General features: G+C 41.2%; 1 protein-coding gene across 3 annotated transcripts in view; it reads left to right on the top strand.

The window, feature by feature from the left end:
- The window catches only part of Nfatc3 (nuclear factor of activated T cells 3), a 70472-nt gene that overhangs the window by 42093 nt on the left and 15156 nt on the right, over positions 1 to 13223 (top strand). For all 3 annotated transcript variants that reach the window (XM_057753375.1, XM_057753377.1, XM_057753376.1), the window contains exon 9: positions 4021 to 5019. In XM_057753375.1, coding sequence (XP_057609358.1) covers positions 4021 to 5019 — 999 coding nt within the window. The remainder of the gene's footprint in view (positions 1 to 4020; positions 5020 to 13223) is intronic.

Raw genomic sequence — 13223 nt, forward strand, 5'->3', positions numbered from 1 at the left:
CAGGGTTCCCTGCCCTGTGGGAAGTCCAAGGACCTCCCACCTCCTTCCAGGTCTAGTTCCATACCACTTTTTGCAACCATTAAGGATGATTTAATTTTCTAGTCTCTCCCCCCCCCCCCCGACCCCAGAAATAGGGGTTTTTTTTGTGTGTGTGTGTAGCTCTGGTTGTCCTGAAACTCACTGTATAGATCAGGCTGACCTGAAAACTCACAGAGATCCATCTGCTTCTGCTTCCCAAATGCTGGGATTAAAGGTATGTCAGCACTACTTGGCTCTAGGTTGTTTTTGTTTTTTTTTAATGACATGCCTATTACATTTAGTGACATATACTAATAGTTACATTAGTTAGGGAACAGATATTTGGAAAAGATTTAATTAATAATAATGATAAAGGAACAAGAGGCTGCAGAGATGGCTCAACGGTTAAGAGCACCGCCTGTTCTTCCAGAAGACCTGAGTTCAATTCCCAGCAACCACATAGTGGTTCACAACCATCTGTAATGAGATCTGGCACACTCTTCTGGCATGCATGCATGCATGCATGCAGACAGAAAATTGTATATATAATAAATAAATCTTTTTTAAAAACCCAAATATTTATAGAGGTTTTCTCTGTAGGCACTGTGCTTGTCACCAAGGCGTGGGATAATTTTTCCTTTTGTCTTTCTCTTTTTTTTTTTGTTTTTTGTTTTTCTAGACAGGGTTTCTCAGTAGCTATTGAGCCAGTCCTGGAACTCATAACTCATTCTGTAGACCCGGCTGGCCTTGAACTCACAGAGATCCACCTGCCTTTGTCTCCCAAGTGCTGGCATTAAAGGCGTGCACCAACACTGCTCGGCTGGAATAATATAGTAATTTAAAAACATTGTAATGAACCTTCCTCTCCAAGATTTACTCTTTCAAAAGCTTGTTTAAATTCATTTTAAATTATCTTACATGTATGGTTGTTTTGACTGCATGCATATCTGTGTTCCGCATGCATGTCCGGTGTTGGTGGAGGCCAAAGCGGGCTTCAGATTCTCTGAAACTGGAGTTAGAAATAATTGAGTCCCATGTGGGTGCTGGGAATTGAACCTCTGCAGTTCCTCTGCAAGAACAGCCAGTGCTCTTAACTATAGCCATCTCTCCAGCTCCTTGTGTTAAAGCTTTTACCCTGTATATACTAAGTGAAAAGAATCAACAGTTTATTTGAGAGGGTGAGAGGGTGGTGGTTGTTTGCTTATTTAGAAGGGTTTTTTCTTTTTCTTTTCTTTTTGTTTTGTTTTGAAACAGAGTGGGTCTCACTCTGTAACTGACCTGGGATTCAATTTGTAGCCCAGACTGACCTAAAACTCTTGGGAATCCTCCTGTCTCAGCCTCTTGGGTGCTAGAATAATAGGTATATGCCACCACATAATTCTGGTTATTATTAAGGGTTATTCATTTGTCATATATATGTATCAGACTGGCTATGCTACATTTATAGTCTATAAGAACTTCTTATGGGGGCTGGAGAGATGGCTCAGAGGTTAAGAGAAGGACTACTCTTACAGAGGTTCTGAGTTCAATTCCCAGCAACCCAGTGGTGGCTCACAACCATCTATAATGAGATCTGGTGCCCTCTTCTGGTGTGCAGGTGTTGGACTCCAGTGTCCAAACACTGAGGAGGAATCGCCCCCAGAGACCACTTCATACACCACAGCTGATGTAAAAGCATGAGAATTTTATTAATTCTGTCATGACAGGGTCCCCCAGCATTTGGGAAGCCGAGGGACCTCGAATAGCTGGTACAGTCTACTTTTAAAGGGGCCACAGAAGCAAGGGGGGTTGTTCTTTGACTATTTTGATTGACTTATTCAAAGGGCTATTACCAATAATTGACTGGAGAGCTGTTGCCAGATCAGGTGAGGTAAGAGGTCATTTTGACCCCGTATCCCAGGGGACTGAACCAAAACATACGTATATGGGTAATTGTTCAGGAACTGAGTACGTGCAAGTGTAGCTGTTAGGTCCTTGGTTCCCAGGGGAGGAGGGGAAGCACTATGGCACAGAGGCTGAGAGGATTCAGAATTGTCAAAATGGCTTCAGAATTGTCTTAAAGTCTTACACAGGCAGAACTCTATATCATAATAAATAAATCTTAAAAAAAAAGACTTCATATGTTTTCATATCAAGCTCTTGTGGTTAATGGGATTATAGAATTTTATGAGACTTATAATATGTAGTATATAACAGAGACATTACATTTTTCAGGGCTTGGGATGTAGCTCAGTAGTGAAATTTTTGCTTAGCCCTGAGTTCACTCTCCATAGCCACCTGGGACTTCCTGTAATTAATCCAAACACTTTTGGAGACAGAGGCAGGAAGATGAATTTCAGGCATGCTTGGTGTACATAGCAGTGGTAGGCGGCCATTCTGTGTCAATGAATAGTAGGGGTTTTTTGTTTGTTGGTCTGTTTGTTTGGCTTTCAAACTCATAACTGAAGAGTTAGATTTTTATGTCAGGAACCCACAGAAGTTTAAAAAAAATAACTCAAACAGTGAACATGTTTTAAATATTCAGGAATGGGAGTATTGGTGAATATCAACTTTCTGCCTGGCAGAGGCATGTGAATCTCTGTGAATTTGAGGCCAGCCTGGTCTACAGTTCCAGGGCAGCCAGTGCTATTTAGTGAGGCCCTTTCTCAAAACAAAACAGGAATATCAAATTTCTGAGGAAGGTGACAAGGGATAAGATTTTAAAAGATAGAGGTTAAAGCCAGCCATGATGACATATATGTAATCTTAATACTCAGAAGGTAAGATAGGAAAGAAGATCATGAATTACATCCTGGGCTATGTAATGAGACAGTGTCTCAAAGAAACTAAATGGATCGAACTGAAGAGGATGACTGATTCCCATACTCATGAACTCGTAGATCCTAACTCTCCCTGTTATATTACTTTCAGGATATGTTTTTGTCGTTTGTTTGTTTTGTTTGTTTGTTTGTTTTGCTTTTATCCCTGACTGGCCTGGTTATTAGCTGTGTAGATCAAGCTGGTTTTGACCTCAAGAGATCTGCCTGTCTCTGCTTCTGCTTCCCCCTGAGTGCTGAGATTAAACACATATACCTCCATGCTTAGGTGTATAACTCCCTGATGCTGCACTCAGATGTTATCAAGGATTGTTGTGATGAAACTCATCTCTGTCCTGAATGACAAAGAATGCTTTGTAATCACAAAAAAGAAAAGAAGTAGGGTATACAAATTAGAGGTATTGATTACTACCTAATAGTGGTAGTAACTAAAAGGCAAAAGCAAACAGGAGAGGCTGTGCTGCTTTCATGTTACGACCTCATGAATTGGGAGGACACAGTAAACATATAATCCTCCCAGGATGGAAGAGCATTGGACTGTAGCTATTGTCGCTGACACTGTATTTTCTGAGTGGAAATAAAGGGATGTATACTGTATACGGACTCAAGGAAGAGTGTCACAGGTGTATTTGGACAGTTCTTGTTCAGATAATGGCTCTCTGTAGCATTTAGCTTTTCTTCTAAAATGAATTTTGATTTTTCTTATAAGAAGACCACTTGTTTGTTTCCTGACCACTCAGCAGCTCAGACCCGAAATAATCACACAGAAAATAAGTTATGCAAAAAGCATAAAATGACTATCAAGTTGGCTCAGTGAGTAAAGGCATTTTTCTGCTAAGCCTGATGACCTAAGTTTGATCCTCAGGACCTAAATGATAAAAGGGAAAGCGTTAACTCCCAACAAGCTGTCCTGTGTCTTCACATATGTGCTCTGGCATATATATGCACTCACACAAACTAAATGAATGAATGTATTTTTTTAAACCAAAAATACTTGTTTGTGTGTATGTATGAATGTACATATATATGCACACAAATAAAACATTTTACCTCAGTTTTCTTTTCTAAAGACATTGAGTTCATCCTCATACGTGTTATAGTTACAAGCTAGAATTATAGAATTAAGTTATGTCATAATCATTTTATGAACTGCATAATAACATTTGTTTTAATCATTTATTTTCAGTTTTGATGAAGCAAGAACAAAGAGAAGATACTGATTTGTCTTCAGTTCCATCCTTACCTGTGCCTCATTCTGCCCAGACCCAGAGGCCTTCCTCAGATTCAGGGCACACACATGACAGTGCGTTGTCAGCATCGAGAAGCTTGATTTGTCCAATCCAGCCAGCATATGCATCTTTAATAACCTCATCCCATTTGCCACAGTTGCAGTGTAGGGATGAGGGTACTGGTAAAGAACAGCACATAATACCACCTTCAGTCATGCACCAGCCTTTTCAAGTTACATCAACATCTCCTATGGGGTCTTCCTATCAGTCTGTACAAACTAATATGTATAATGGACCAACTTGTCTTCCTATGAATCCTGCCTCTAGTCAAGAATTTGATCCAGTTTTGTTTCAGCAGGATGCAGCTCTTTCTAGTTTAGTAAACCTTGGCTGTCAACCATTGTCACCATTTCATTCTTCGAATTCAGATGCAACAGAACATCTCTTAGCACATTCACCTCATTCTGTGCAAACCCCACCTCATCTGCAGTCAATGGGATTCCATTGTTCAAACACAGGACAAAGATCTCTTTCTTCTCCAGTGGCAGACCAGGTCACAGGTCAGCCTTCTTCTCATTTACAACCTATTACATACTGTCCTTCACATCCAGGATCTGCTGCAGCAGCTTCCCCAGCAGCCTCTCATCCCCTGGCTAGTTCACCGCTTTCTGGGCCATCATCCCCTCAGCTGCAGTCTATGCCTTATCAATCTCCTAGCTCAGGAACAGCCTCATCACCATCTCCAGCTACCAGAATGCATTCTGGACAGCACTCAACTCAAGCACAAAGTACAGGCCAAGGAGGTCTTCCTGCACTTTCATCCTTAGTATGCCACAGTTTGTGTGACCCAGCCTCATTTCCACCTGGTGGGGCAGCTGTGAGCATTAAACCTGAACCTGAAGATCAGGAACCTAACTTTGCAACCATTGGTCTACAGGATATCACTTTAGATGATGGTAAGTCTTGTTGGCTCAACACCCCCACCATCCATTTCCCCTACGTGCGTGTGTGTGTGTGTGTGCGCGCGCCGCTCACGCACATTTGTACTTGGGTTAGGCTGGTCTTGAACTCTATAGTGGAGGGTGGCCTTAAAATTCTGATCATCCCAAGTGCTAAGATTACAAACATGTACCACCAGATCCATGTAGTAACTAGGGGTTGAACACCAAAGATGTATGTGTATAACGGTGGTGATGGGGGTTTGCAGAACTGGAACTCAGTGTGCAGCTCAGGCTTACTACGTGTTGATCCTTCTGTAGCACAAATAGTAAAAACGCAGGTTCGCCCTGAAGATCACAAAAGCAAAGGAGCCAAACCACTAGAGACCTTTTAACCTCTGTAAAATCTTCAGACTGAGAGAGAATGATGAGTTCCTGTCTCTTCCCGCCTTACATTCCTTTCTAGTGCTGGGATTAAAGGCACCACCACTGCCTGGCCTCTATGGCTAACTAGTGTGGCTGTTGGGATTAAAGGTGTGTGCCACCACTGCCTGGCCTCTATGGCCGACTAGTGTGGCTGTTTTGCATTCTTGTCTTCAGGCAATCTTTATTTATTAATATCATTACAACCTTCTCCCTCAGCTTCCCGAATAATGGGGTACAGGAATGAGGCACCATTTATGTTACTGGAAACACCATATATAGTTACCTGTGACTATCATCTAGTGAAAAGCCTAAAGATTCTGGATATATAATTTTAATTTTCTCTCTAATTCTATATTAATCTCTCATAGAAAAGTAATTCTGGATCAGCTGTCTCTTGTTACAGTTTTTTTTTTTAATATTTATTTATTTATTATGTATGCAATATTCTGTCTGTGTATATGCCTGCTGGCCAGAAGAGAGCACCAGACCCCATTACAGATGGTTATGAGCCACCATGTGGTTGCTGAGAATTGAACTCAGGACCTTTGGAAGAGCAGGAAATGCTCTTAATCTCTGAGCCATCTCTCCAGCCCCCCTCTTGTTACAGGTTTGGAGAGGTTCTAGATCCATTCCTTAATGGGAAAGCTGTCATTAAATGTCAAGTCATAGGGCTGGAATGATAAAAACAAGTGCTTTTATCAAATCAGAGTTTGATTCCCAGCATCTATATGGCAGTTCATAACCTGTAACTCTAGTCCCAGAAGATCCAATGCCTTATTTGATTTCATGGTTACTGCACATAGTGCACATACATACATGCAGGCAAAACACTTACAAAATAAAATAAAAAAAACATTTATATGTAAAGTCCTAAGCACAAAGACCAAAAAAGACAAATAATATGTAACCTGTAAGCTTCTGGGACCTTCTAGTCATACATAATACCTAACTAGTGGCCTGTATAATGTAGGCAGTCAGATTGCTATAACCAGTTATAAAAGATCCATATTAGAAAGTCAGTAGAGATATGGATGACAGATTTCATTAGAAGGATTTGGTGAGGCTTTCATAAGTCAGTGATATGTGAGTGGGTCTTGGAAGATGACTATATGCTTTCAGTAAATTTGAATCGGTGGGCAACTCAGACAGTAAAGCAGAGAAATTTGCCAGGAAGAGCATGGCCTTTATAGAGATCCACCTGCTTTTGCATCCCAAGTACTAGGATAAAAGGTGTGCACTTACCACCTGGCCTCTGTGTCTGGTCTGGAGATGTAATTTTTCTTAAGCTTTCTTATGATTTTGAGACCAGTTCTAGGACAGCCAGGGCTGTACAGAGAAACCCTCTCTGGGCGGGGGTGGGGGGGGTGGGGGGCAGGATTTCTGCATGTTATGCTGTATGTGATCTAGATTTGGACCAAATAATATATAGTAAAATATTATTTTTATAACATGTAGAAATAATTGTCGTTATGTTTTCAACTTTTAAATTAAGATTATGGTATTGTGGGCTGGAGAGATGGCTCAGTGGTTAAGAGCATTGCCTGCTCTTCCGAAGGTCCTGAGTTCAATTCCCGGCAACCACATGGTGGCTCACAACCATCTGTAATGAGGTCTGGTGCCCTCTTCTGGCCAGCAGGCATACACACAGACAGAATATTGTACATACAATAAATAAGTTTAAAAAAAAAAGATTATGGTATTGTAAAACTGGACTAGTAGCCAGGCAGTGGTGGCACACACTTTTAATCCCAACATGCAGGAGGCAGAGACAGGTGGATCACTGTTCGAGGCCAGCCTGGACTAAAAGAGCTAGTTCCAGGACAGGCTCCAAAGCTACAGAGAAACCCTGTCTCGAAAAACCAAAAAAAAAAAAAAAAAGAAGAAGAAGAAGAAGAAGAAGAAGAAGAAGAAGAAGAAGAAGAAGAAAGAAGGAAAGACAAAAAACTTGACTAGTTGTTTGTCTTTGTCTTCATTTGTTCTTAGACTAACAGAAGCACAGCTGCAGCTCTTGCATCAGAGGATTTGTGTTTAATATAGTTCAACCTGCTGTTGATGAAAACTGACACTGCCACTTGCTGGCTCTCTGCAGCAACATGCTAATCCTGAATGTAGGTCAGTTTCTGAAGTTAACAATCTAGGTATTACCTCAGCTGCTTCAGAGCTGTATGTTAGCGTTAAGAAGTAGGTGCTTGCTGGGTTGTTTTCCTTTGTTTTTTTAAATGAAGAGCCTTGCCCAGGTTTACCTTAAATTCATAACCATTCCACCTCTGGCTCCCAAATGCTGGAATTATAGATGTTTGCGACAATGCCTGGCTTGACAGATAACATTTTAAAAGCAAAGGAATAGTAAACACAAGATTCACGTATGTACTGGCTGGTGTTGTTTGTCAACTTGACACAAGCTAGAGTCATCAGAGAGGAAGGAGCCTCAGTTGAGGACATGCCTTGATGAGATATAGCTGTAAAACATCTTCTCAATTAGTGAACAATTGGGGAGGATCCAGCCCATGGTGGTTGGTGCTATCTCTGGGCTAGTAGTTCTGGGTTCTATAAGAAAGCCATGGGAAGCAAGACAGTAAGCAACACCCCTTTGTGGCCTCTACATCAGCTCCTGACTGCCTTCAGTGATGAACAGCAATGTGAAAGTGCAAACCAGATAAACCCTTTCCTCCCCAACTTGCATGTTTTGTTGCAGCAATAGGAACACTAAGACAACATGGCTGCTTTACTGGGATGGAGGAGACTATTATGGAGAATAAGTAGAGAAGTAAATACATCAGTGTTTTGGTGCATTTATTGGTGGTTTCACTGGTGTTTATTGTATTTACATAAATATTTTATTACATTTTTATTTTGTGTGTATGTGTTTGGCAGGAGAGTCCCTGGAAATGATTGTAGAGACAACTTACAAGAGTTAGTTCTTTTTCTCTCTTTCTTTTTGGTATGAAGGGATCAGATCCCCTGGAACTAGAGTTAGAGACAGTTGTAAGCTGTCATGTGTGTGCTGAGATTGAACTTGGGGCCTCTGGAACTGGAATACCATAACCTCTTGTAGGATACATATATGTATCATCAGCCTTCAAACATATGATGAAGAATTTCAAAGGTTGAAAGAACTATTAAAGAATGCTTATGTAGGGCTGGAGAGATAGCTCAGTGGTTAAGAGCACTGCCGGCCCTTCCGAAGGTCCTGAGTTCAGTTCCCAGCAACGACATGGTGGCTCACAACCATCTGTAATGAAATCTGGTGCTCTCTTCTGGCCTGCAGGCATACATGAGGACAGAATACCAAGAAGAATACTGTATACATAATAAATAGATTGTAAAAAAAGAATGCTTATGTAGACTTGGATTATAGAAAAGGATTCAGGATCTTAAGACACTATTACTCTGGAATATACAGTAAGAAAAATGAGTTTCAGCTAGGTGTGGTGGTACATGACTTTAACCCCAGCATTTGTGAGGCAGAGGCAGGATATATGCCAGCCTGGTTTACTACATAATGAGTTCTAGGACCATCAGGGCTACAAAATAAAGAGACCTTGTCTTTAAAAATATATAAATAAAGAGGAAGAGGAAGAGAAAGAAAACTAGTTTCTAGATCCAGTGAGAAAACATTTGAAAAGCTCTTTTGTTATATCAAGTGAATTTATGTATCTACAAAAACAACTTAGTTTTAACCTTTTTAAAAAATTAATTGCTGGATGTGGTGGCGTGCACACTTTTAATTCTAATGTTCAAGAACAGAGTCAGGCAGATCTCTGAGTTGGAGCCCAGCCTGATCTACATAGTGAATTCCAGTTCAGCCAGTGAGATCCTACTTCAAAAAAATCAAAACAGACAAAAAAATTAATTTAATTTATATGTATGAGTGTTGTTTCTACATACCACAAGGTGTTCCTCGTGCCCTCAGATCCCCTGTGAATGGGGATACAGATGGTTACAAGCTGCCATGTGAGTGCTGGGAATTGAACCTGTGTCCTCTGGAAAAGTTGACAGTGTTCTTAACCATGGAACCATCTCTTCAGCTCCAGTTGTAGCCTTTTTAATAACAAGATATAAATTATTAATATAAATTTTTAATAACAAGATGTAAATTATTAGGCTTATTGGTATAGACATTGATCAGAGAGCTAAGCATTCTCACAGTATGCTGTGGCTACAAATATTATGACTGGAGTTAAATCCAGGTTTGTGTGAAATTTAACTACTCTTGCATGTGTTTAATAGGTTTTTGTTTTGTTTTGTTTTGTTTTTTATGTATACAGTGTTCTGTCTGCATGTATGCCTACAGGCCAGAAGAGAGCACCAGATCTCATTACAGATGGTTGTCAACCACATGGTGGTTGCTGGGAATTGAACTCAGTGCTCTCAACCTCTGAGCCACCTCTCCAGCCCCTGTTTAGTAGTTTCTAAAATAACTCTGATTTGTTTCTTTGCATATCCTGGACTCTGTAAATATAGCAGTAGCTTTCTAAAGTCTGCCCTGGGTGAAAAAGCAAAACCAATTTTTTAAGATATGTTATTCTATTTTGTTATTTGTGTCCTCTTTCCAAGGTACTTAGAAGATGGGTTTTGATTTTCATTTTTGTTTGTTTTTGATTTTTTGGGGGATGGGGTTTTTCTGTATGTGTGTTCCTGACTGTCCTGGAATTAGCTCCTTGACCAGGCTGGCCTCAAACTCAGAAACCCACTTGCCTCTCCTTCCTGACTGCTAGTACTAAATGCATGAGCCACCACCGCCCAGTTGAAGATGGATTATTACTAGGGTCAAAAGTTTTGTTTGGATGGGGCAGTGGTGGCGCACGCCTTTAATCCTAGCACTCAGGAGGCAGAGGCAGACGGATCTCTGTGAATTCGAGGCCTTCCTAATCTACAAGGGCTAATTTCAGGACAGCTAGAACTGTTAGAGAAACCCTGTCTCGAGGGGAAAAAAGCTTTGTTTGGGGGCTGGTTTATCCACTTTTAATGCTCTCTGGTAATTTTCCCTGTACCTTGGAAGATGCTATAGATATCTCATCTAGGGAGCTGGAGACATTGCTCCGAGGATAACAGCGCTGACAGCCCTCCCAGAGAATCCGGGTTCAGATTTCCAGTTCCCACATGATATCTGACAACCACCTTTAACCCCAGTTAGAGAGGATCTGATGCCTTCTTTTGGCCTTTTGGAGCTCAGCATGCATGCGATACATAGACATACATTCAGGCAAACATTCAGTGTGCATAAATAAAATATTTTTAAAAGATACCTCATTTGCAACTGAGCATTCAACAGTGACTTATTCTCAGCACTTGAAATGGTTGTGAGTTTCTATAGTAACTCCACTTACCACATCTAGGGATGGATGGACCTGACTAAGTTGTCAAGAGAATGAAGAAAAGCTAAGATTAGATGGACTGGGCTTTCTGATTTAGAAGCCTCAGTACACCTGAATCTCAGTTTGTTTATTATCAGATAGTATGTATACATATTATATAGTATACATTTGAATAGAGAGGCAGCATTATTGTATAATGCTGAATCAGGAGGGTAGGATTTATTGAAAACAACTGAATCAAGAAGACAAGTTTAGCTTATCCCAGTGGGAGCAATCTTCACCTTATAAATATTGGGTGGAGAAAGCTATTTTTCTACTCACACTATCAGCTATTTTCTGCACACGTCAACATCCACAAATGAACCACAGGAAGGCTTTGCCATCCCTCTGAGCCTTGTTCTGAGGCCTGGGTCCTTGACGTGCCCATGCTAACACCACATATCCACTTAGGACTTCATTCACTCGGCTTTTTCTGCTCCCCGCATTTCTCCCTTATTTCTTAGATGTTCAGAATGGATCTTGTTGTTTGTTTTTGTTTTGTTTGGGGTTTTTTTTTTGGGGGGGGTGGTTGGTTTGGTTTTTTGAGGCAGTGTTTCTCTGTAGCTTTGGAACCTGTCCTAGCTGACCTCGAACTCACAGAGATCATCCTGCCTCTGCCACCTGTGCGCTGGGATTAAAGGCGTGCACCACCACCACCCAGCTTCAGAATGGATCTTCATTCTTAGTCCAGGGACAGTTTGCTGCAATGCTTAATGCCAGACTGTAAGGATGATAAAGAAGGAAACTCATAATAGCTGCTGTGCGCCCCTCCCCAGGAATGTTTAACAGGTATAAAGGATTGAAGTCTTGAAGATTGTTAAGGATAATTTTTGCAATATTAGCAGGAGAAACCAATCTAATCTAATCCTTTTGCTTTTCTAGGATATGCAAATATAATTGACCTCACCTACGCTATCATTACTCTGAATCCAAGCACCCATTAGATGAATCCCAGCTAATTCTGTTATATAATTTGCAGGGTTGTAGTCCACCCCACATAGTTGAGTGAAGCTTATTGGAACTCCAGCTGGTTACAGCAGTACCCTCAAAAACAGAGAGACTCAGTATAAACAGGTCAGGAGGATGTGACCAAGCCACTGGATGAAAAAGCATAGGACCACTAGACTTCTTCCCTGACTCCTTACATGGATACCAGACACAACAGGTAGCATATAAAGCCTTCCAAGATTTTTCATTTTGAATGCTGGGCAGTGGTGGTGCACACCTTTAATTCTAGCACTAGGGAGTCAGAGGCGGGCTTTAATTCTAGCACTAGGGAGTCAGAGGCGGGTAGATCTCCGAATTTGAGACCTCTTCCATCTATCTGTGCTTTCCCATTCTTTGCTTTTGGCTACCTTCCTGTCCTCCAGTGTACAGCAACCTCTATTGTACTGAGGTCACATCTGGGCTCTGGAGATTCAGGCCACTGAAAGGCCAAATCATGTGGTTCACATAGCTACCCAGAGCCCCACCTCTGTGTGTCTGTAACCTGCGGAGCTACCTTTTCTTTTTTTTCTTAATGTTAACATGAAAGCAGTTAAACCCAAAGCAAAAAAGTGGGAACATGCTCTATTCCTCAGTCGCTCTCCTGTTTCTTTCTGAAGTCGCCAAACTTACTGTTTCTTTTCCAAGAAACCAAGGACATAGTCTCCTGAACATAGTCTAAGAACTGATGAAGCTGCAATGCTTCCGTCCCACTTCTGAGTTTCCCAAAATCTCCCAAAGCACCAACATGTAACTCCTTAGCTCTAGATTTAATGTGTTAACTGCCTGTCTCTAGAAATTCTACCCGTCCCAGTGTTTTATACCTAACAAATTGAATTGTGCTCCCCTCTTTCCTTTATTCCTTTATTCTTATTTCTTCTTTATTCCATTACCTATAACATCTTTTTGTCTGGCCAGTAAGCGATCCCTGTAGTCAGGTGTGCATGTTTATGTTCCTGATCAAGTCCCCATCAGGGTACCACTTTGCTGGGTTCTTGTACAGCTCCAAGGAACTGACCTGACTGGGGCAGTAGTAGAATGGAGAAATGACAGATGGGAACATGCAGATAAGCTGGGGTTGGGTAGACTGCGCTCTGTGATAGAGAAACCTCAGCACCCTAGAAACTCAGCATGCTTATCATACACATTTGAGCAGAGAGGCAGGGTTGTTGTGTACAGCTGAATTAAGATGACAGGTTTAGCTAATCTCAGTAGGAGCAGTCTCTGTAGGGGAACAGTCTTCAGGCCATAAATATCTGCATAGAGAAAGCTGTGGAGGACATTTTCTGCACACACCATCAGCCTCCAAACATGGACCAAAGGAAGGCATTGCTATCCCTCTGAGCTTTGCCATTTTTTTCATGGATCTGAGGTTATGATCATTGACATGGTTGTGTGCATATCAACAGCACACATTCACTCAGGACTTTCTCCACTTTGCAACCATCCACTGCA

This window comes from Chionomys nivalis, chromosome 21 (genome assembly GCF_950005125.1).
Source record: "Chionomys nivalis chromosome 21, mChiNiv1.1, whole genome shotgun sequence".
Lineage (NCBI taxonomy): Eukaryota > Metazoa > Chordata > Mammalia > Rodentia > Cricetidae > Chionomys > Chionomys nivalis.